This window comes from Abramis brama (assembly GCF_963993115.1).
Source record: "Abramis brama genome assembly, chromosome: 22".
In the NCBI taxonomy this organism is placed as follows: domain Eukaryota; kingdom Metazoa; phylum Chordata; class Actinopteri; order Cypriniformes; family Leuciscidae; genus Abramis; species Abramis brama.
In genome coordinates this window covers 15735216-15760585 of record NC_139984.1, presented here as the reverse complement: position 1 = coordinate 15760585, position 25370 = coordinate 15735216, and the positions used below count along the sequence as shown (strand labels likewise).

At 37.6% G+C, this 25370-nt stretch overlaps 1 protein-coding gene across 4 annotated transcripts; it reads right to left on the bottom strand.

Annotated features, from left to right (window-relative positions):
* Positions 1-1688: 1688 nt before the first annotated feature.
* On the bottom strand, positions 1689-25122 carry LOC311073402 (acidic mammalian chitinase-like). Of its 4 annotated transcripts, XM_084099136.1 has the most exons (15): positions 25002-25121; positions 24119-24241; positions 21305-21360; positions 21162-21205; positions 11203-11274; positions 11085-11111; positions 9321-9525; positions 9125-9181; positions 8865-9030; positions 4264-4388; positions 4003-4126; positions 3189-3371; positions 2972-3088; positions 2756-2888; positions 1689-1882 (listed from the first exon to the last, which is right to left on the bottom strand). In XM_084099136.1, the coding sequence occupies exons 5-15, from the start codon at positions 11228-11230 to the stop codon at positions 1734-1736; spliced, it is 1314 nt and encodes a 437-aa protein (XP_083955262.1). In that variant the 5' UTR covers positions 11231-11274; positions 21162-21205; positions 21305-21360; positions 24119-24241; positions 25002-25121; the 3' UTR covers positions 1689-1733. The 4 variants fall into 4 exon arrangements, with proteins under 4 accessions (XP_083955262.1, XP_083955261.1, XP_083955260.1 ...); XM_084099135.1 differs by having other exon boundaries at positions 21162-21360; positions 24119-24283; positions 25002-25119; XM_084099134.1 differs by lacking the exons at positions 21162-21205; positions 21305-21360 and having other exon boundaries at positions 25002-25122.
* Between the last annotated feature and the right edge of the window lie 248 nt (positions 25123-25370).

Genomic DNA, 25370 nt, shown 5'->3' with positions numbered 1-25370 from the left:
GAGATGCAAAAAGATCTTCTATGCATGGAATTGGGTAGTGATCCACACAAATGGCTGGGTTGAGTGTCACTTTAAAATCACCACACAGTCTCACTGAGCCATCTTTTTTTATAACTGGTACCACCGGTGTGGCCCACTCACTGTACTGCATTGGTGAAATCACTCCCATCTCTGTTAAACGTGTCAATTCAGCCTCCACTTTTGGTCAAATAGCATAAGGCACTACCCGTGGCTGGTAGAATTCTGGAGTATGGTCAGGCTTGAGTGTAATTTTTGCCTCAATTCCTTTCATGACGCCTAGTTCTTTTCCAAAAACTTGGGAGTGTCGTTTTAACACACTCTCCATAGTGTCTGTGACTCCATGCTTGACTGTTTTTATGTCTTGCCAATTTAGTTTTATAGCTCTCAGCCATTCTCTACCAAATAATGGTGGTGCATCACTGTTAACAACATACAGAGGCAATCGTGCCAACTGATTGTTCAACTTCACCGCTACACTGATAACCCCTACTGGCGCTAGTGCTTCACCGGTGTATGTTTTTAAGATTATGTCCGTTGGCTGCAGTGGAATATGCTGCTAGTTACTGTCATATTTTCCTTTTGAAATCAACAATACTGCAGCGCCTGTATCCAATTCCATTTCAATAATTTTCCCTTCAATTTCTGCCGTTACACAAATGTGTGCCAGTTGCTCACTTCTAGTCACCATATACAGTGACATTTCCTTTTCGGTGTCTGTACTGGACTCACCACTTTGTTTTCCACCCGTGTCCAAATGATGCACCCGTCTCTTATCAACTTTACTACGTCGATTACTTGACTAAACTGACTCTCGTGCTTTCTTTCTCTCTCAAAGTTCCTTTTATGTCTGCACACTCGCCCGATGTGGCCTTTCTTTCCGCATGAATGGCAGGCTTGGTCCTTGTACCAGCAGTCCTCGTCTGTGTGGTTCGTTTTTCCACATCTCTTACAATCATGTCGCTGTTTGGGCGAGGAAACATGCATTGCATTGACTTTAAGGGAACTGCTGAGCTGCTGTGCTTCGCGGGCGACGCTTTCCGCGGCAACAGCTATCTCTACTGCTTTTTGAAAAGTAAGTGCAGCCTCTGTGAGAAGTCGCTTTTGTATCGCCTCTTTGTTTAATCCACAATCAAATCTATCTTGAAGGGCAACTTGCAAATGTGTACCGAAGTCACAATGTTCAGAGAATTGTTTTAATACTGCTACATACTGTGCAACTATTTCTCTTTCCTGTTGATTGCGTTTGTGGAAACGGAATCGCTTAAGGTGTAACTTAAGAACGACATAGCGTTAAGAAGGTTTCGGGAAACGCAGCCCATAACACTTAACAGCACTGGTACTAGTTTTTCCTCGTTGATATAATTTGCCTTTGTGAAGTGGTCAAACCGTTCAATATATGTTGTCCACTGTTCGATGGCCTCGTCAAAAGCATCAATATGCCCGATAGTCGCCATCCTGAATTGGCCCACTGTTCGATTGTTGCTAGTGTCTTCTGCAACACCGTGCACTCTTCATCTATGTCAGCAAGTACACTCGGTTACGTTAATCTTCTCCGTAAAGGTTAAAGTCAATATTTCCACTCCTCATCGCCAATTTTGTTGTGTTTATCAGAACATTGTGTTCTGAGGAGCTATAGATAACAATAACACAATGAAACTGAGTAGGCTTAGAACTGTCTTCTTTTACTGTTTAAATGTTCAAAATATACATGGTTACACAGCGCCATCTACAGCATAATAAAACAACTGCAGGATAATCAAGTTACCAACACTAAATACATAATGAGGTGTAGATGAAGGGGTGGTGGATGGTGTTGTTGAGGTCCCAGAGAGCACGGTTGTATTTGGAGGGAGAGGAAACTCTGGAGGAGGAAATTAGAATTTTATGTTTTATCTGAAGTTTTCCAATTATTAATTTAGTTTATTATATTTATTGGAATACTGGATTCTGACTGGTTAATCAGTGGTTTGATATTTCCTAATATTTAGGAACATAAACATTAACATGGCTACGCTTAAGCGTGCGGGTAATATTATGAACCACTTTCAAATCAATATTTCACCCCCACATATTTATTATTTCTTTATTTGGGGAGTAATAAAGGATAATGTACAGTCAGTCGGTTATTATTGCAAAATAAACCGTGACAGGGTGATGCAGAACAGATGATACATTATCTATTCTTTATATAATATAATCATTAGATACAATGTAATAATTATGATATAAAAGTCAAAATGATGAGATAAAATGTCAAAATTATGATAAGTCATGACAAAATTAAAATTGACTAACTGAAGTATGACAGTCGAAATTTAAGTCTGATAAAGTTGAAATAAAGTTGAAATAATGGCATAATTATTAGATCAAAAGTCGAAATTGAACTCAAATTGAAATCACAAAAAGTTGACATGAAATTTTGCACATAATTATGTAAAAAAAAAAGTAAAAAAATTCAAAATTAGATAGTTATAATTATGAGATTAAAAAAATCTTAATTATGACAAATGGAAATTATAACTAGTTGAAATTATGGAGATAAAAAAAATAAGTAGGATAATCAATTTCCTACTTTTTCCCATTTATGTCATAATTCTGACTTTTTATCTCATAATTATAAATTAGTATCTCATAATTATGACTTTTCACGTGATAATTATGATCTACCAAAGTATGTTTTGTTTTTTTTGTTTTTTTTTGGAATAGGCTTCTATAAATATGAGATGTACTGTACCAGTATCAAGAAGTGTACGGAGTTGCCCAATAAGAGGGTAGTTGCCCTGCCCACAAAACTGTCCTGCAAAGTCATCGAGATCCAGAGCCCAGACGAAAGCTCCACCGAACTTGTTCTCCTTCAGGTAGTTCACCTGTAGCAGACCAGATTTAATTATTGAAAGCAGGAGAACTGCATTAAATTGTATGTAATTTCCAACATTTATGACATATTCACCTTAGTCGTAAAGCTTTCCTTGGTGTCAAATCCCACCCAGTTCCCATCCTTGGTTGCATAAGGAACTTTCTGATCATCAATCCATTGCACGGTGGTTCCTTGAAGGAAAGTACAGATCTGATGGAAGATGATCAGTCCATAACTCTTCTGATCTTATTTTTCACAATTAAATATTGTGCTATGATGTAAGTGCATGAGTATAGTTTGAAGATAAGACCTCATAATAGGACCAGAATCCGTCCTCTGCGGTGAAAGGTCCAGCTGAGGCAGGTCCACTAGCTGGAGCTCCAACTCCACTGGCTGCAGACGCCAGACGAAACGATCTTCCATATGTTGCAAAGCCCATCCTCAGCTTCTCCACAGGAGTACCCTGATCTCTCCAGTATTTCATTGCAAAATCCTACATTGTCATGATGAATCAGTTATTTTCTGTTGCATGTTTCCAGCTGCTTGGTGTTTGCAATGACTCATAGTATAATTCATAAATAATTTAAATGTTATACGTGATGTTATACTGTACACTGCTCAGCCAAAAAAAAAAAGTTTTTGGATTTAAATAGACAAATGCTTAATAAAAATCTATGATTTGATCATTATTGCAGTGATTATTATGTTTCAAGCATGTTATACTGTATGTTTGACAACAGTTCTTCTAACCCTAATTGATGGAGTGTCTAGCTTTTCATTTCTTAAACAACCAGTAGGAAGACACATCATGGCCATATTCCAGGAAGACAATGTCAACATTCATCAGGCTAAAATTGTGAAAGAATGGTTTGGAGGGAGCATGAAGAATGATTTTCACACATGAATTGGCACCAGACCTTAAATATATTGAAAGCCTTTGCTGGAGGAGACTTTACAGAGTGCTTGACTATTGCATTGTCAATACAAGATCTTGACCAACAATTGATGCACCTCTTGATGGAAATAAATGTTGTGATGTTATTTCCATCAATAGGCATTTGACTTTTTTTTTGGCAAGGCAGTGTATTTCAGAAATTTTACAGTAGGATATAAGGCTTTTGTACAGTATTTAAGTAGATATCGTCTCCAGTGTCTTCAGAGCCACGGTACAGAGGACTGTTGTGCCCAGTTACCGTCTCGTTTGAGCCATGGAAGTCATAGGTCATGACATTAATAAAGTCCAAATATCTGCATTACAAAAGGGAAATAGCGAGTTCATAGTTATCACCCATTTATACATCGGATTGGCATTTTAAGAGATTCTATCCAAACCATAATCATATTTCATGATTCAAAGTGAACAAAAAAGTGAACAGGAGACATACTTGGCCATTTCTGCAATTTCATAAGCAGCATCAATGATTCCTTTCCCAGCAGCCACTGCAGCGCTGAGCATGAGTATGGGGCGTCCAGTGGCGGCACTCTCTGCCTGGTAAGCTTCCTGGAGTTCCTGTTAGTCACATATTTGCAGTGGATTAATGCATTTTTTAACTCAATGTATAATACACATTGAAAATCTGCCATCCAAAATCTAATATATGGAAGTAAAATAATGTCAAATGTTTTTGAAATAAAAAGCCTGTTGAATTGCACTACTTGAAAAAAATAGGCATTGCATTAACCATGCTTGCATTTTAATGCATTGTATTTTTAGGGCTTGCATTTTTATGGGCTGAAATTCAGCATGGTTGAAAATTGTAATTAATTTTCCTCTCAAGTTTTTGTTATGCTCATATTATTATTATTATTTTTTTACATTTTTAAGTAACACTTTCCAATAAGGAATTATTTGTCAACATTAGTTAATACATTAAAGGTGCTCTAAGCGATGCCGGGAGTCGTAACTTCTTGTTGACATTCGAATTGTTGTCAAACAAAACGGAGGCTAGCTAGACCCTCCCTCCTCCTCATCCCGTCTCCTCCCTCCTCCCCTCCCTTCCGGCATAAAGGAAAGTCAAAGTAAAGTTAAGGCCAATTTATACTTCTGCGTCGAGTGTACGCCGTAGTGTACGTCGTAGGCTACGCACGTAGGTGACTCCGTCGTGAGCATTTATACTTCTGCGTTATGTTTGTGTTGCTCTACAGTTACACCACCGAGACGCTAGTTGGCGGGGGCGGGTTTTAATTTTCCACTGTGTTTAGATTCCTCGCGGCTGTTTTGAGTTTAGGCTACTAGCGTCTGAAAGAAAGTGGATCATGTTGGAGTTGGAGCTTATCGAGGTGGAAAAACAGTTTTAGTGAAATCACTAAAACTAAAAGGCAGAAACGAGAGAAGGCGTCGGAGGAGATGGTACGTGCAACCTGTGAACCTGTTGACGGTTGAACCGAATTTAAAAATGACGGGCGGTGCAGAAGAACACGCCGGAAATGTGTAGGAGGAAATGCGATGCTACCAAGCCGACCAATCACAGATCTTGCGGTCCGCGTCGCCGCGACGCGTAGTTACATTTTTGAGGAGGTGCGCGTCAGGGTACGGCGAAGGGTACGACGTATGATATGCGTCTATGCGTATGCTACGCCGTACCTACTACGCGCACCCGACGCAGAAGTATAAATTGGCCTTTAGTCACAAACAAAGTTAAGTTTTACTGATACTTCATTCAATGTGTAATGTCGCCAAGTTAGATAAAGGGTTTTATATATTGCAGAACAGAATGCAGAAAAAGAGAAACATTGTCTTAAAATCGTTTCGCCACCTGAGGTTATAACTAACGTATAGCTCCTATACAAGGACGCAATAATTAGCAAGATAACGTTAGCTTCGCGTTTACCAGTGAGCATAAACAACGATTTTTTTGACTAAAAATTTAGTCAAAGTTGTTCACATCCTTGTGTTGGTTTGGCGAACATGAACGTCAGTTTAGAAAGAAAAACGCATTTAGCGTTACCTGTTCTGCAAAAACAGAGCAACTGAATGTCGGATTGGAAGCCCTTCTGTCGGCGGAGTTCTCGCCACCTTTAAAAGGTTTTTCCGATGTAAATTCGGTGTTTCGCGAGTTCCTTATCCTTGTCCCTCTTCTTTGCAATTTGTTCATCGGAACGTCGTCTCTTTGGTCGTGTTTCGGCCATAATTCAAACTTCCCTCTTCATGCTTCTCTCTCCTCCACACGCTCGGCTCCACACCCACTTCATGTGCACGCGCACTAACCCCCCAAACCCCACCCTCAAATACTTCTTGTCGGTGATTGGCGGGAGCACTGTTTGTTGTGTTTCATGCAAGCGGCAACCTCCCCGTCTCTCTCTTGAAACCAACACGGAAGTGAGTTAAACTGCAATTCATTAACTGGCCGCTTGGCCTGGCTGCAGAAGTGAGTCAAATCTGTATCTCCCTCATGTTAAAATTACCAACTTTACAGCAGACAAAAACATGTTTACAGCCTGGTTCTCTCTGTGGCTTTGGTCTATACAGCTAATTTTGCCCTTCATAACAACTGTGAGGGGGGTGAATTTTTTTATAACTCATCCGTTTAGTTGATTAATATTTAAATTTAAGGGTGTGGCCACTTGAGTGACAGGTGGATTCCCGCTGATGTCAATGCTAGCCGTTTGTCTGCTGTTACTATAGCCGTCACTTCACCTCAGCAAATGTTAGCTGCTGAACTTGCCTTCTCTGCAGTGTTTTTGCTTTTTTTCGGGATTATTTCATACAATTTAATACTTGGGTACAAAGCCCACGTCTTTGGATTCAGTCGTTGTCGTCGAGTATCGTTTGAGAGAACAACCAGCGCTGTATTTCAGTTGTTTTCCTCTGTGAACATGCACTAATGGATGTCTGACAATTTCGTTGCTTTTTGGGGTTTTCAAATTTAAAACGTCAATAAAGGCTCGTTCGTTCTGCTCTCACGGAACAGATGGATTATATGCTTATGTACCGTCAGATGAAATCATGCAGGCGTCGGCGCTTTCTCCGTTCATGCAATAAATGCACATCCATGAATGAGCGCGGATTTTCTAGCGCATTTAACGTTACTTGCACTTCAAAGGCAATAGCAGCTATATCTATGGTTTAACGGTTTAACCCATTTGAGAGGCGGCCGAAATCAGAATTTAAAATGGACTGAATAAGCTCTCTACGAACTTGAGCGATGCCGCGCTGACGGACCATGAAAGAGTGACTGACATGTATGCACATAAATCACTGTCACACACAAACACTCTCGAAGTAATACACAGTCTCACTTGTAGCCATGTATTTTAACTATTATAATATTTCGAAGGGCAAAAACAGGAACTTTTAATTGGCTTTACATCATCAGCTAACTCGATCACGTCGAGCTAGGTGATTTCAGATAGCCAGGCTCATATCTATGGCCAGGGCCAGGCTCCTCAGCTCCACTCACGCACTGTTTGCCTATTTTCTGTTATCCGGGAGTGACGCAAGGCCAAGATGGCGACGGACGGCTCCGCCCACTTTAGGCTTCAAAAATGCTCTCCAGAAACCTACGGGTGACGTCACGGACACTACGTCCATATTTTTTTACAGTCTATGGTTTCATGGTGCGGGTGAGCCAGGGGTGGAAGAGAATTGTCACTCTCTGCTTACTTCCGGTTTCTGGACTGGCTGCAGTAACACGTCTCTGTCCATGCGGGGGCGCTCGCAGGCGAGTGCAGAATGAATGGAGGTCTATGGCGAAATACCCATCAAAATCCACTTTTATCAGGATATAATTTTTTTTCTAGTAATCTGAATGTTGTATTCGAAAGGATATGCAAAGAAATTACACATTGCTGGGTGTTAGATTTTTTAGAGTCAATTATTTGCTTTAAAAAGTCTTTTAAAATGTCAATGACGTCATACACATCATACGACCAGAGATACTGCTTTACGACAATCCTTCAGTCACTACGGTGCTTTCACGCTCTGCACTTTCTTTTCTCTCGAGGCATCGACAACACAGCTGACACAGGTAAATACACATGCTAGAAGAGTTTTTGTTTTGTTTGTTTCTGGTCCCGCTTCGGATGCCACGATGCCATCAAGCGGTATCTCTTGTCGTAATCAGTCCTTCACTGACCAATCAGCGTTCATTAGCAGAATGCTAGCATGTTATGGGCAACAACAACTCTACCTGTAAGAAATCGAAAGGACATAAGTACTCGTTCATTCAACTTTCGACCTATAACCCATGTTGAACTTGCAAAACCTACAATAAAATCTGAGATTTCTCAACGGCAATCGGGTGAAAGAGACACATTTAGCCGCCTATCCCCATAGACTCCCATTCAGTCTGCACTCGCCCGCGATCACCTCCAGTGGAATTCTAATGGAACTGCAACCAAGATCGATACAATGGGGCTAATAGGAAGTGCCAAGGCTCTCCGTAGACGGGCTCTGGGTGAGCCCAGTTTGTTTTTGTTGCCGTTTGTGGAGCCTGTGGTGTCTACAGAGACCGCGTTTTTTTTACAGTGTGTTCAGGGGACAGGCAGCTAGCGGATAGTGAGGAGATGTTTGTTTTCTGTATGTGACAAAAAAATGTTTTGGCCTAAAAAACGCGTGGCATAGCTTAGAGCACATTTAAACGAGCAATACATTTTAGAAAACATTTGTTAATGTTAGTTAATAAAATGTCTATGTTCATCTTAATTTACAGAGCATTGACTAGGCTAACTAATGTTAACATATAGAACTTTTGATTTTAAAAATGTAGTAGTAAATGTTGAAATTAACAATAACATTCTTAGTTCATGTTAACTAATGTAGTAAACTAATTGTAACAAATGAAATCTTATTGTAAAGCGTTACCCATTTTTAAATAGAAAAATCCAAAATAAGCATTTTCACCAGTGTGCTTATGGACATGCGTACATGCATATGATTATTTATCATCTTTATTGATTTTTACTCCAACATTCAACCATGTTATCAACTTGTTGTAAAGAGCATTGATTTGTGTGAGAGAATACAAATCTGTAAATAATGAAGTACCTTACACAGCAGAGTGAATCTCTGCTTGTCTTCTGGAGGACTTCCACGAGCACCAGGATACTCCCAGTCCAGATCCAGACCATCAAAGCCATGGGTCCTCAGAAATGCGATGGAGGACTCAATAAACGTACTCCTGTTTTCTGATGTGGACACCATGCTACTAAACCTAGAGTAAAGCAGGAAAACTCATGAAGATTAAATAAACAGTTCTGTTCTAGACACACATCCTTCAATATTCAATGTTTGAGCTGGACTCTTACTGATCTGAGCCGAAGGTCCATCCTCCGACAGCCAAGAGAGTTTTCAAGCTGGGGTTTCTGTCAAGACAAATATTTGTATCATTATTCGCTGTACAAAAAAAAAAAAAAAAAAACTTATTCAAAACTACATTACATAATGCATTCCATTCTGTAAACAAATATATTCATAAACAAAACATCAGATGATCACACATACCTTTCCTTTAGTCCATTGAAAGATCTGTAGAGAATTTCATCATTCCATTCAACGGTTGTCAATTTATTTTCCTCATCAATCATGGAAAAAGCATAAATTAAATGAGTGCATAGATCTGGGTCCACATTAGATGGCAGGTACTTGCCACCATCAGGTCTGTACTGAGACCAGTTTGTGAAGTAGCATAGCAGTTGGAAGGCCAGTCCTGAAAAAAATAAAATAATAATTACTACACAAATATTTATTACACAAATATTAATAATATATCTATAAATTACAGAAACGTCTGTCTGTCTGTGTGTCTGTCAACCACATATCTCTCAAACCGTTAGTCCGATGGATTTCAAATTCGACAGGTGTCTCGCTACGGGCATGAGTAAGTGCAGTGCCAAGTTTGACATTGTTTGGATGAGAAATGCTAAAGATATCGTTAAATATATCATTTTTAGAAGGTTGTGGTTTAAAAATAAACATTCTGACATTAGAGGCTTGTATCAGTCAAAGAAGCCCCAAGAAGGTTGTGGTTTAAAAATAAACATTCTGACATAAACACTCTGTCAGCTACACTGTTTACTTCTGAATATTATAGTTTGGTTCCAGAACGTGATAAATCCATTTTGATTAATTTGAGTAAAAATGTGTTTTCTTTACCAAGAAAGTGGCAAGATGAAAACCACTATTTTCTGTTTCAAACTTTCACATAGCATCTTTAGGTTATAATAACATAAAAAATTCAAATCCAGATTTTGATTTTCGAAGATTTATTATAAAAATGGATTATTTTCCCCCAAAAATGCAATAAATTCATGACACTTTTTTTTCCAAAATGCAATTAATCCATTGAATCAATATAAAAGTTTTTTATCATATTGAAACTGTTGAAATCAGCCATCGCTAAGAAATATCTCCTGAACTTTTTTGACGGCGATCAGCTCACAAAAACTGATTTTGCACGGGCACTTTGCACTGCTCCCTGAATCGACACGCTTATTCATTTGTGGATGCTAACTGAATCTGTAAGTCAGCTATGCTGTTTACTTCTGAATATTATATTTCATTCTGGTGCGATTAACGTTATCGCTGCTGTGTAATAGTAGCCTATGCTATTCACCAACTAAACATATCCTATTCAATGCGTTCACATTCTCTTTCACGGGCATCATTTGTAGTTGCCTATTCACAAACTGTTTCCTCAAGCGTAGCGTTTTCTCGGAGTTCACTGTGTGCTTTCTACCATGCACAAATAAAAATGTCACTGAACTTTTGCTGTGTAATTGTAACAATGAGCACTCAAACACCAAACCAACAATTACTAAAAACACACTCAAAAACTGATTTTGCACGGGCATTTTGCACTAGCACTTAGAAGGTTGTGGTATACATAAACACTCAGTCAGCTACACTATTTACTTCTGAATATTATAGTTTATTCACAGCCATCATTTGTAGTAACCTAGCCTGCTCCCTGAATTAAATGCGTTCACAGTCTCTTTCACGGGCACCAAACCAACAATTACTAAAAACACACACAAAAAATTATTTTGCACGGGCATTTTGCACTAGTAATAATAAAAAACAGAACTAATAATAATATGAATATGAATTATTATTATTAGTATTAATATTGTTATTTCCACAACCCTACAAAGGACAAGCTGTTTGGATAATGGATAAATTTGAATTGTTATTATTAGTATTATTTAAATGTGGCTTTTCAATATAATATTTAATAATGAAACAACTAATAAATAAATAAAAACTTACCAAAGTGGCACAATGCCAGAGAAAAGCCTGAAAAGAGATACAAATGGAATGTTAACAAATAAAACACTCAAACATTCAAACTCTTAAAAAGCATTCTCTAAGAGCAACAATCACTTACCAGCTAGAAAAATAAATTTGGTCATCATAAAGTGAAGACTTGAAGTCAGTCAAGAAACTGTGTCTGCTATTGCTGAAATGCAGAATGTATCATGTATATTACTTCCTTTTAACCCCAAAACACATGACTTACCACAAACAATGATTGGTTAAACAATGATTAACCAAAACAGAAAAGCTGCTCACTGTTATCTGTCCAGGATGTTGCCAGATATCACAAACTACTGTATCATAAAGTTATGAGTACTGTATCATAAAGTTATAAAGTAAAAAAATATCCTTACTCTCTAAATGAACAAACCATTAAGACTTATTTAAGAACTTTTGAACTGAAACAAATGTGAGCTATATAAAGTAGCCAATTATTTCAATTGTTTGTAATATGGCACATAGTCTTAAAGCTCAAACATGAATTGGGGCTCAGCTCAGGAAGCAGACAGACTGACTAAACCGACCGTCTTCTAGCTGTCTCACGTCACTGCAGGTCAGATAAATCCCATCACATAGAGCCTCTTTCACCAAGCTATCATCATATAGAGACTGTGTCTGTTCCCCGAATTAGGACATACAAAAAACTTCCAAATCCATCTAAGGGTAACATTTTTATTGATGTTCAACAAATAAAAAACAGATATAATACAAATGAGCAAATGATAAAGCTTGGGTTGCTGAATATTCAATCCCTTACTTCAAAAGCACTTATTGTTAATGATATGATTACAGACTATAACCTAGATGTGCTGTGTTTGACAGAAACCTGGCTAAAACCAGACAATTATATTACTTTAAATGAGTCCCCCAAGATTACTGTTATAAACATGAGCCTCGTCTGAAAGGCAAAGGGGGAGGTGTTGCTGTAATTTATAGTAATATTTTCAGAATTACTAGAAGTCTAGTTTCAAATATAATTAGGATAAATCACGTTTGAGATTTGTGCTGGCCACTGTCTACAGGCCACCAGGGCACCATACAGACTTTAGCAAAGAATTTGCTGATTTTCTATCAGAGTTAGTATTGGCTGCAGATAAAGTCCTAATTGTTGGTGATTTTAATATACATGTAGATAACGAAAAAGATGCATTGGGATTGGCATTTAAAGACATTCTTAACTCTATTGGAGTTAGACAACATGTGTCAGGACCATTGTCGTAATCATACTCTAGATCAGGGATGGGCAACTTCGGTCCTGGAGGGCCACTGTCCTACAGAGTTTAGCTTTAACCCTAATCAAACACACCTGAACAAGCTAATCAAGGTCCTCAGGATTACTAGAAAATTACAGGCAGGTGATTTTTTCAGGGTTGGAGCTAAACTCTGTAGGACAGTGGCCCTCCAGGACCGAAGCTGCCCACCCCTGCGAGTCTAGATCGAATATTATCACATGGAATCAATGTTGATGCCGTTGAAATTCTACAGCAGAGCGATGACATCTCAGATCATTATATATTCTTGTGTAAACTTAATTTAGCCAAGGCTGCAAAGCTGACTCCGTGTTATAAATATGTTAAACCTATCACTTCTGTAAGGACTGATTTTCCTGCTAAAACAAAACACACCCTGCAATAAAGCCATAAAATGCACCCTGGACAGCAGATAGCAAAGACAGAGCACAGAACCTTGCCCTGCCCAAACTTATTTTCTTGTCTCCTTGTTTGACTTCAACTCATCCCCCCTGTCCATCCTCAAGTCACTGAAAGTTCAGTAAGAATGTCTATATATCACATATGGTGTTTCTTGTGAATATATTGTTTTTCCTTTTCATGTTTGGTATCATTTTAAGTGTCTCAGTGCGATTGGTAAAATGGTCTTAATTTCATTGCAGTCATTGGTTTGATGAGAAAGGTTGAGAAATTAGGAGAATCCTGTTTCTCCTCTATGGGTGATATCTCTTTAAGATATCTCAAGAAACCAGGTGCTACCCCCTGGGGTAAATGGATTGGCCCAAACAACTCTAAACAATATTTGTATAACCCTTTTGTTCTTGTCTAGGTATTTAAGGCTAGGTGTCAGAGCAGTCTTGGGGACTCTTTACCAGGATCATCCCCCATACAGTGCTGTTTCAGTGTTTTCCTGTTGGAAAGCCCTGACACATCACTGTGTGTCTTTGTCAGGAAAACATTACTTACTTTTAGAGTCATCTTTGAGTAAATGATGTCATGTATTTATTATTTCTGAATTGGCTTTTTATCATTTACTTCTGTAATTGGCATGATACATTTTTACCTGAAAAATAAATGTTACATCTTGATTTATTCTGTAGTTTTCTGAAATCATTATTTTAGTAGACTATGAGGAGGCTGGTGCTACCGCAGCTCTGTGTCCAGGATAGGTCAAACTAAAGGCGCATATGAATGGAGCAGTAGGCATGTCATCTGAAGACCTTTTGATTTCTGTCTATCCCTGAATTGGCAAGTTGTACGGAAGTGGCTAAATAAACTACACTTTTTTGTATGCGTGAGCAGTAGGCAACCGACTTAAGAGGTATTAGCAAACCCTACACCCTCTGACCAAGATCAGACTGGCGAGGCTGTGTCCGTGAAATCCACGTAAACCCGGGGCGTGTGACTCTGTGCGGCATCGAGTCCCTTAGTGAATTAATAATTGAAATTATGCACTCAGAAAAAAAGGTACAATTTTGTACCAAAGAAGGTACAAACCCTTGTCACTGGGGCGGTACCTTTTACTGGTACAAAATTGTACCTTAATATAGAGGAACAAATTTGTTCCATTCCAGTTTGTACCTTAAAGGACATGATTTGTACCATGGGCAACCAAAATGTACCTTTTGTTTTTTAAAACTTGTTGATACAATATTGTACCTTCATCAAAGGTACAAATTTGATCTTTTAAGGTACCACCCCAGTGACAAGCCCCTTTGTACCTTAACTGTGTAAAATTTGTTCCTACGAGAACTATTAAAGGCTATTTTTCTATTGAATAACATGTACATTCAACAACTGAATCCAAAAGGCATCAATTTAATAATTTCTGTAAATACATATCAAATACATATGAACATTTGAATACTTTCATTCCAACTTACAGTAAAGTATTTATTTGTGTAAATACATCAAAGACTTCACAATACAATAAAGACTTAGCAAAATTAACAGAATATCACTTCTTTAAAAAGATTTGAAATAATTTAGAATGCAATTACACTAAAATGTTACAGTACATAAAATATATTTTCTCATCTACAACAAAGCTAGACTTGTTTTTTCCCTTACTTTCACACAATACCCTTGCATTTATTTAACTTTTTTAAAACACCATCCTCCAACCGAACTGCTCGGCAATTTCAGATCCCTCCATTTTTCCACTGCTGAAGATTCTCCTCTCACTGAAGACCCCTCCAGTCAAGAAGTTCCCAAGATCTGCACAGTGGGTTGAGATGTAGCCGGTTCTTCCTGAACATAATGAAGAATCAATATTAGAAAAGACAGACGTAAATTTATTAAATTTATACTTCCAATGACAAGCTCAAATTTGACCTCTAAACTTAAAAGGATAGTTCACCTAGAACTAAAAATTCTGTAATTTACTCGCCCTCAAGTTGTTCCGAATCTGTTTACTTGAACAAAAAAGAAGATATTTTAAGAATTGAAAATGAAACAGTTGATGGGGCCCCATTAACTTCCATAGAATATTTTTCATACTATTTTCATACTCTGGAAGTCAATGGGGCCTCATTGACTGTTTAATTTTTTGGGTGAACTACAAATCCTGCAACATCTCGTTTGGCATCCATGTAATGTGCTTCTATAACGGATTTCAGCTTAGCCAACCTCAACAATTTTACTTAGGGTTAGTTCACCCAAAAACTCACCCTCATGTCATTTCACACCTATAAGACCTTTGTTCATCTTCAGAACACAAATGAAGATATTTTTAATGAAATTCTAAGAGCTTTCTGTCCTTCCATTGGGATCAATGCAACTAACACATTCAAGGCCCAGAACGATAGGAAAGACATCATTGAAGTAATCCATGTGACTCCAGTGGTTTAACCAATTTTATGAAGCGATGCAGGTGCTTTGTTTTAGCAAAAAACACAATTTACCACTTTATTTAGTAGGGGGAGCACTACGACGCATGCGAATTGTGTTGACTCAAGACCAGGTGTTGTTCCGTGAATGTGCTTTAGAAAATATTATTTTGTAAATATAGAGGTAAATTATGTTGTTTTTTTTTTGGCAAAACAAAGCTTACATCGCTTCATAAAACCTCTGGAGTCACTTAGATTAGTTTAATGGTGTCTTTACTACCTTTCTGGGGCTTGAATGTATTAGTTGCGTAGGCTACCAATGGAGGAACAGAAAGCTCTTGGAGTTCATCAAAAATATCTTCATTTGTGTTCCGAAGATAAACGATGGTCTTACAGGTTCGGAATGACATGAGGGTGTATAATTAATGACAGAATACATTTTTTTTGCTGAACTATACCTTTAAGAAATCCTGGAAACACCTTAAATCAACCACAGCATGCATTCGGTCCATTTTCTGGAATAACTGAAATGCAGATAAGAAAACAAGTTTCACACACACACACACAAAAAAACTCTCTTTATTTTGACATTTTCCACTAAGTTTGAAATGATTCACTTAAAGCTTCATATAAAATACCCAGAAAAGTAAAATGTTAAACTAATCTAGGCATGTGCCGGTATCAAATTTTCATGCTGCGATTAATTGATTGAGCTTTTATCACGGTATACGGTATTATCACGATATTTTAATTGCTCAAGAGAAACAGATGGATTGGGAGGGGATGTAGAAAAAAAACAACTTGCATCACAATAGGTGTAATTGTGATTGTCAAAACATTTGGTAACTAAACAGAATTTTACACAATTTTCACGATTTCAATTCAATTTTTGGGATTTGATTTCAATCTTGATTCAATATTGACTCTTTGGATAAATATTAGGTAGGCTACAGTACATAGCCTAAATGTTATTATTTCTCTAGAAAAAATATATCTCACATAATGCTGTAAACATACAGAGAGCCCTGTCAGCTGGTATTAAAAATTAAATTAAGGTTAAAAATTAAATTAAATATAATTTGGTTTTCATTATAATAACAATTATGACACAAGTAAAAATATATTACAAATGTAATATAGTGCACATATTTAGCAAAATACTCCTCTCTATAGCTATTTTTTCTAGTCAACTAATGTATTGGTCATTAAATGGCTTTCCTGAGGTAAATGTAACGTTCTGTGACATAAATTGTTCACCTGCAGTTTTATTGACCTCTTTCCATGGTTGAAAAACACTGATTGATCGATATTATGTATGAGGCATAAATACCTTTCAGTAAGTTGTACTGTATCTTTAAATATGAGGTAACAGATGATCGGTTTACTTGAACTGAGGCGTTACAGCGATCGGTCACGTCACATTTACAAGCGCCAAAACGGTATTTATTGTCTGATTTTCGTAATAAAATGGACAGAACCTGAGAGCTGAGAATTATTTCATATGAAAAGTAACCTGCTCTGTCTAGTCTGTCGGTGTCAGTGTCCTCTTTGCTCCGCGATTTTTCTCTGCATGAGAAAATGGATGTGTGGCGCGAGAGCGTGTGAAAAGTGTAAATTGCGTGAGTCTCAAGCTGAATGCGTAGAGTTGACAGCCCTGCTTTTAGAAGGGGGATAAATCCTTTACTTTACTGCCTAATGCCTATGGATAAATCGTCGGCAGCGTTCCTCCTTCCGCCATGCTTCTTCTCCATGTGAGGATTGTTTACATTAGACTAGAGTGCGCACTGCGCCGCGTGCACGCAGTGCTTCATGTGGGGATTGTTTACATCAGAGTGCGTACGTGTTTCGTGCAGCATACGCAGTGTTTGTTTAAGCGGTTGATGGAAAATAAGCTAATGCGCATTCTATAAATATAAATTCTGATCTATTATTTTTCACGGTATTTTGAAGTGCCCACGATAACAATATCGTGCATATTCATTACCGCGATTTATCGCATTACCGAATACCGGCACATGTCTAAACTAATCCATTTGAATTGAGAAGTTTAGTAAAAAATGTCTGAAGAGACTACCACTTAGTATAATAAACAGATTAAATTTAGGATTTTATTCACATTTAAAGGTCCCGTTCTTCGTGATCCCATGTTTCAAACTTTAGTTAGTGTGTAATGTTGCTGTTAGAGCATAAATAATATCTGTAAAATTATAAAGCTCAAAGTTCAATACCAAGCAAGATATTTTATTTAACTACTTCCTTCTTTAATGACGTCACTAGAACAGTTTTTTGACTAACCTCCGCCCACAGGAATGCTCCCTCAACTCTACCGAAATTCGTTTATGTACTTGCGCACTTCTTATAACTTACTGTGTTTACTCAGCTCTTACGGTGATTTTCTGAAGTAAAACTGACGCTTCATCTTTTGTGTGATGTACAATAAACTTTATTAAACTCATCAGTATATGTTTGATCATCATTCAGACAGCAGACTTGTAGGCTATTAATGAATAATGGATACATACAAGCAGATGACAAATACGTTATAATAACCGTTATTAAACTACTAAACTATACCTGTTCCATCTCTATACAGCACTCTGACTCTGTAGGCATTATTGTCCGACTCGAAATGAACACCGTTACTGAGAGTTTCTGATATTATCATCATTCCGTGAAATTAAATTGTCCTGAGAGACTGAGCGCGAGCTCATGAAGCTCCGCCCCTTGAGCTTCCGTTTACCACAACTGATGTGTGAATTGATGAATATTTATATGTGAATAAAAGCCTAAATTAAATCTGTTCATCATATAAAATGACCGTATCTCTACAGAAAAACTTGGACTAAACTGCTCAATTCAAATTATTTTACGATATCTTTATTATGGTAGCATACAAGTATCAAAAGACATTTTGAAATTTAATATGCAAAATGGCAATGTAATATATAAAATGGCAATGTATTTCTTATTTAAATTTACATTTTCCATACCATATGTGCAATGTTTGGGGCAAAGTGACAATTCACATTCAATAATATAATTAAATTAGCCATCTCCTACACTTGTTTTAACATATCATTTAAACATATTACAAAAATGATTAGAGATGTTTAAAGGCATAATTCACACAAAATTAAAAAAAACTCTGGCATTAATTATTCACTCTCATGTTGTTCCAAACCTGTAAGACTTTCGTTCATCTTTGGAACACAAATGAAGATCTTTTTAATGAAATCTGAGAGCTTTCTGCCCCCCCATTGACAGTCCATGCAACTAAAACTTTGATGCTTCAAAAAGTTCATAAAGAGATCGTAAGACCAATCCATTTGAATCGAGCAGTTTACCGTAGTTAAAATTTTCTGAAGAGACATGAACACTTTATATGATGAACAGATTTCAGAAGCTCAACCGAACATGCTTGACACGTGAGAACAAACCTCTTTCTCAAACGTGCTGCGCAACACACGAGAATGAACCTCATTTGTTTTCGCATGTCAAGCGAACATGCTAGAGCTTCCTTTTACCGTATCTGATGTGAATTGATGAATAAAAGCCTAAATTCAACCTGTTCATCATAAATGAAGCACAAAATTTAGACTAAAACACTCAATTCATATGGATTAGTTTTACAAACACTTTAGGAACTTTTTAAAGCGTCAAAGTGGTAGTTGCGTAGCTGTCTATGGGGGGTCAGAAAGCTCGCAATTGATGAGTAATTGATGAAAGAATTTCCATTTTTGGGTGAACTAACATGTTCAACGTAAAATTGTAGCAAAATTATAATTTAAATGCTATTTTTCTTAATTGCATTTACACTCACAGTTAAGACACTTATGATTGCATTTTTATTAAATACCCGTGATGAACGTGGCAAAATTCAATCTGGATTTAAAAAAAGGATTCTGAGACGATCATTGCATCAAGTGCCTTAACTTTGAGTGTAAAAGCAACTAGGAAAAATAACCTAAATTATAATTTTGCTATAATATTTGCTTGAACATTTTAAACATCTAATTTCTGTAATACATTTCATTTTCAAATGTATGTTTTAATTTTATGTTAAAGCTAGTGTAGTAATGCAAATTATTATATTATTGATTTTGAATATTTTTTTGCTCCAGATGTTGCACATATCATATAGAAAATGTAAATATAAATACAGAAATACATTGCCATTTTACACATTGCATTGCCATTTTGCACGTTACATTTCATGTTGACATTTGGTACCGGTATGCTACCATACTTTGTGAGTGTCAGAGTTTTAGGTGAATATACTTTCAGTTAAGTGACAGAAATCTTTCAGAGTTCATTTGAAGTGCAGTTACTGTGCTTTATCAAGATTGACATCACTCTGTCATTATGGCAAACATTTTGTCTTAGAAATATAAATTCAACCTCATCAGAAAAAAGAATATCATAAGATTAAGAAACTCAAATAACACATTGTACTGATAAGTTACTTGCCTCACAGCTGAGGACGCAGGAAGACTTTCAGATGTGTGATCAGTCAGTGAGACCAGCACTGACAGTTTACCCCATCATGATCTAAAAATCACAGACACATTAGCTGAGTATATGACATGTATATGATGAATTAGGACAGAATCAGGTAATCGCATTAATTTAAACACAGAACGAGTGATCAACTATTTTATCTGCGCACTGTTCGTTGGCGTTCAATCACGTTGTTCCAAAACCGCATAACTTACAGTATTGTGGACTAATGTGTAAAGTAGGCTACACCAGCATGGCACCTCTGGTTGAGCATTCATTTACAGCAATAATGTTTTAAATGTGAACTTACGACACAGAAACTCAATTGCAGACGGCTATCACTGACTGGATTCGTAAGTTACAATTAAGCTATTTAACGTTACACTCGCTATTATCATGTTGAGTAGCTGTAACGTTTTATACATTTTATTTGGTTAAACAAACATAAAACCCACTTTTGAATTCCCTCTTCTCTTCGTCTTATAATTGGAGTCCAGCCACTAAAGTTCTTCTGACGAGGGCGAAGCCACGGCTTGTGGTGGTGCTCCGGGCTCGTAATCTGCTTCGCGAAGTTCCCGCTCTCCGGTCTATTTGAAAATGCAGTAACGGCTGCAGCAACCTTGGGCAATCAGTTTCATGTTGCCTAATAGCAAAGTTAACATTTAACAGTTAACGTTATAGTGGATAATGGAGAACAAACGCCATATATTGTACACGTGATGACTTAATAATAGTCAATAACTGCATTATTTTATTTTTTAAGTGTAACGTTATAACTTACAAGTCAAATGGCTAAAAAGCATTTGGAGCAAATTTAACTTGCTAAATTAATGTTAAGTGGCTGAAACATTTATATTTTAGACTTGTGAACTAAATATATACATAAATTATCAGAACTCACCTTTAAATTTCGTCTTCTTCAAGTTTGATAAAATAATATCGACCGCGCTGCAGTTGTGTAATGTTAGCCCGCTGCTTCCCGCTGTCAGTTCGGAAAATTCCGTGGCTGAAGCGATTTCGACCAATCATTGACTTGTTGCTATGCCAAATATTGAACACAGCAACCAATCATGAATGAAACAGTAATTTGGTCCATCACTGTACCCTTGATGTGAGAACAATTATGTACCTTCATTTCAATTGTACCTTAACAGGTACCAAACAGTATCATCAGTGGTCTTTCCTGTACCATTAAAGGTACTATTATTGAAAAGGTACAAAACTGTTCTTTGAGGAACATTATTTGTACCACCGTGTACCTTTTTTTCTGAGAGTGTGAGATGCCCAGAATAATCAAAGATCTAAATTAATTCATAATCAATATTTATCAATCTTACAATATTACACAATCTAAATTTGATTATCATTTGAAATTGGAGTCAGATTACGCATAGAGCTAAAGTAATACTAAAACTAAATTCCAATAAATTAAGTGAACTTCACTGGAGCGCTGAAATGACGTACACACATTATACCTTCTCCAGGCCGTTGGATTCCGTCGTTGGGCCAATGGATGGTTCTTGCACGGGAAAATGTCATGCACCGTTTTCTTTATGATCTGGTACCCGAATGTATCATCATCATAGGAGCTGATGGGCAGAGGGTCGAATCCACTCACCAACTCTACCTTCACACGCTCATCGGATATGGTGGATTCAATCAGCTTTAGAACGTCTAGAAAGTGAGGGCATTAATTATTTAACATGTGGTTTTAGCAAACTTTATGGAATATATTCAAGTATGAAAATATGCCATGGAAGTACAACTATAGAATTTGCATTATTCAACAGCAACTGAGTCATCAAAATATTTGCATACTCAAAACTGATTGGTGATCTTTCCTACCTAAATTAAAAATTATACAAAAAGATGGGTATAAAACTATACTTAAAGGCACACTATGCAAGATTTGTACCTTAATATAACAGCTTCAACCAGCAATGCAAGTTTGAGAGGTGGCGCCCCAACAAATCTTGCGAGAATCACAACTTGCTTTACGGCACGACGTCACATTCTCGAGGTCGGACATCCGGGACTTGTACTCCCATAATGCACTGCGCGCGCATAGCAACGCGGCGAAGGGTAAAACAAACAAGCGCCCGCCATTAAGCAACACGAAGCGGAAGACAAACGAGCGCCGAGCTCTTTTCCTTTGGTTGCAAATCATGCTGAAAAACTGTTGTGTTGTTGGTTGCACCAACAACAGCGTAAAAAGGAGTGACCTCTCCTTTTATTTGATTCCTAGCGAGGCAACTGAGCCAGAAAGGAGAGAGAAATGGCTCCAGGCGATTGGAAGAGGTGTTAGTTCACACAGCACAAATGCATGTCAATCTTCACGCCTTTTAGTATTTCACAACTTATACAATGTCTAAGAAACAATTTCTCATTACAAATGTTAAAGTCTAGCTGTTGTTGTTAGACACTACATTCAATAAAATTGAATCTGATGACTGGTTAATGCAAAAAGTGTGAATAGAGGGTATGCACATACCATGTAATCTCAAATGAATGGACAAATTGAGGGGCAAATCAAAGAATAACAAAATAATACCATTGCAGAGATGGCCACTCCATTTTCTGTTGCTATGTTATGACATTGCTATGAATAATGGTCGGCAGCTCTACACTGATAAGCAACAATGAAAATGCACTAGTTGTGTGGGGAATAAGATACATTTCTGCAGTTAGCCTTTTTTGGCTTTTGAAAAAACTGTGTCCCTCACTGACACTGTACAAGCTGTGCCACTGACAGACTGAGCTTTCACAGACATGTAGCTAGTCACAAAGCGCTTTACATAAGTGTTTTATTACATTAACTTCTCACCACCGACATACATTTGCATACACAGATATCATTCATCATTAATACAAAGTAGTCCGTTAGTATCCATAACTGACATAATCCACAGCAAAACTTCTGTGAATAAATACATTTTTGATTTGCCTCGGGCTTTGCCTTCAGTTTGTTTTACCCTTCAAACTCATAGACAGTATATAAACTGGACACAGCGACCCCATAGGTTTCAACGGAGAGAAGTTGAAGCACATTAGAAGCAGTCACTTCCTGATTGCCGAGCGTACTGCGCAGACTCAAACTGAGCTTGACGACGTAGATGTGACGTGAGCAGCCTGCCTGACAGTTGTAAGTTTTCTAGTAGCTGTGCCAAGCGAAATCGGAACCATTCCCTTACGAATCTCGCAGAGACGGAGAGTGTGAGTAGGAGCTGTCCATGAGCTAGGAGCAGGAGCAACTTCATGACTCTCTATGGGCTTCTCCCTTGACTTTATCGGACTTTATACCTCCACGTCCCCCCGATTGATTGCGAGCTTCTCTTCCTGTCTCTACGGTAATTTCCAGAGAGTCGCGTGGTTATGACGCAATCGTTAGCCTACTTTTACAAAAACTGCTTCTACGGGGCCATAACGTAAGATACAAGGTAATGGAGCCTTTTATACATTGTCGTGTTTCTTTAGAAATAAACAATGGACAAATGGATTCTTTAAACGCCTCAGATGTAAAGTTATTCGCTGTCAAAGTGACGCCAAAATGAATGGGAGTCAATGGGATGCTAACAGCAGGTGAAGGCTTGTTAGCCAATGGCGGCTCCCGGGGGTACCTTCAAAATAATATGAAACCCTGACCGCCTGTTCAAACTTGGCGGCGGCTTGTTGCCATGCAGGTCACATGATTTGTGACGTAACGCCGACCAAGAGAATACATCGACAACATATGAAGCAGCCTCTATGGAAGACACTAGCACGCATTTCAGACGTGAATCATAGCAGAGTCGACAAAGAAAATTAAGAAAGCGCGGTTGGAAGAGTGCAGAGACGGCTCTGCGTGAGTGGTATTTACAACAGTAACGTTAAATACAAGTACTCCACAGCGACTCTAGGGGTCGCTGTTTGAAAAAAACAGAAACTGCATAGTGTGCCTTGAAAAATCATACGTATATACAAGTCAAGTCAAGTCACCTTTATTTATAAAGCGCTTTTTACAATACAGATTGTATCAAAGCAGCTTCACAGGTTCTGTGCTCTGTCTTTGCTATCTGCGGTCCAGGGTGCATTTTATGGCTTTATTGCAGGGTGCGTTTTGTCTTAGCAGGAAAATCAGTCCTTACACCCTCAGGTCGCTGTAACTCCTGGTAAGGCTTTAAGCATTGTCATCCTTGACATAAGGGGTTTAAGTGCCCCTTTACATACATCATTGACTCATGAAGAGCTTCTCTCACTCTTAGTTTTTTTCTACGGTCTCCTCTCACAGGTATCTGTGTGGGTAACACTGACAGCCGGCACTACACTGAACTGTCTCCGGACATTTACCCCTTTGCCCCATCATGGTACAAACCCGGTGATTCTGCGAGGTAGGACACAGAGAAATGGTACTCCTGCTGAAGCTGTAAAAGTAATTAAATATTAAACCGCTTACACTTCCTTTTAGATTCCATGGTGTGAATGAGAGAATCTCCATCCAAAACTATGAAGAGATCGTGCTGTTCTACTTTCAACTCATGCAGAATAGTGACATTAGGAACTTGTCGCCACCTCGCACCTAAAATACACAGATGTCATGTCTCTCTCTCTCTATATATCTCTATATATATATATATATAGAGAGAGAGAGAGAGAGAGAGAGAGAGATCAAAAGTGAAAGTAAAGATATATATATATATATATATATATATATATACATATACACAATTTAACAGAAGATTCTAATCATCACAGTATCCACAAAAAAATATTTTAAGCAGCACAACTCTTAAAATCAAAATTGATAATAATAAGAAATGTTTCTTGAGCACTAAATCAACATATTGGAATGATTTTTGAAGGATCATGTGACACTGAAGACTGGAGTAATGATGCTGAAATGATGCTGAATGATCCTAAACTTGCTTGAAATTATGCATGTAAAATTGATAATAAAAATAATTTTCTTGGAATTCCTTTCTATAGTATCTTTAGGTAGTTTTCCCTGGATGAGTTAACATTTTAAATACAAATCACTAGGTTACTCATGCTACCAGTGTAAATATATAAAATATCTTGCCATTTATGAGGTTTGTCTTCATGTAAAACATAGTGTACAAATATTTTTCTAATAGTTATGTTAGATTTAAAAGTTATGCATTAGTTTTAAAAGTTATGTATATGCATCTTCTGTCCACGTAAAATATGTCTTCCAATATTTCTGTTATCTTAAGATTTACTTGTTATTGAAAAACCTATAAAAAAAATGGAAATGTTGTTTACTAGCTGTTGTGTTAGTGCTGCTGGGTAACTAAAGGTTAATTCTTTGCACACATTACCTCTGGCTTGTCCACATTCTGCTCCTATCCACTGTTTCAGGTTATTGCATTTTTATGTAATATTTCACAACTTTACAAGTAGTCTTCTGTATGTCAGAGTTTATATTTTTGACTTTGCTCTGTCATACTGTCAATGATTAATTCTTATGGGGCCCTATTTTGCACCCAGTGCAATTGACTTTGTACACCGACGCATGTATCATTCCTATTTTGCACCCGCGCACAGCGGACTTTTCCCTCCACAGACGCACGTCGGAAATGCATTTGTGCTCCCGGGGGCGGTTCAGCGCAAAGAGGAGGCGTGTTCCGGCGCAAACGTTCCCTGATGCTATTTTGCAGGTTTAGAAAACAATTCCGCCACTGACCAGG

What these genes read in the sequence shown, in the direction of transcription:
- LOC311073402 (XM_084099134.1), bottom strand. Translation starts at nt 11,230, where the DNA reads ATGATGACCAAATTTATTTTTCTAGCTG. An exon ending in CAAATTTATTTTTCTAGCTG is followed by an intron (nt 11,112 to 11,202) that starts GTAAGTGATTGT and finishes ATCTCTTTTCAG; the next exon opens with GCTTTTCTCTGGCATTGTGC. An exon ending in TTCAATGGACTAAAGGAAAG is followed by an intron (nt 9,182 to 9,320) that starts GTATGTGTGATC and finishes TTGTCTTGACAG; the next exon opens with AAACCCCAGCTTGAAAACTC.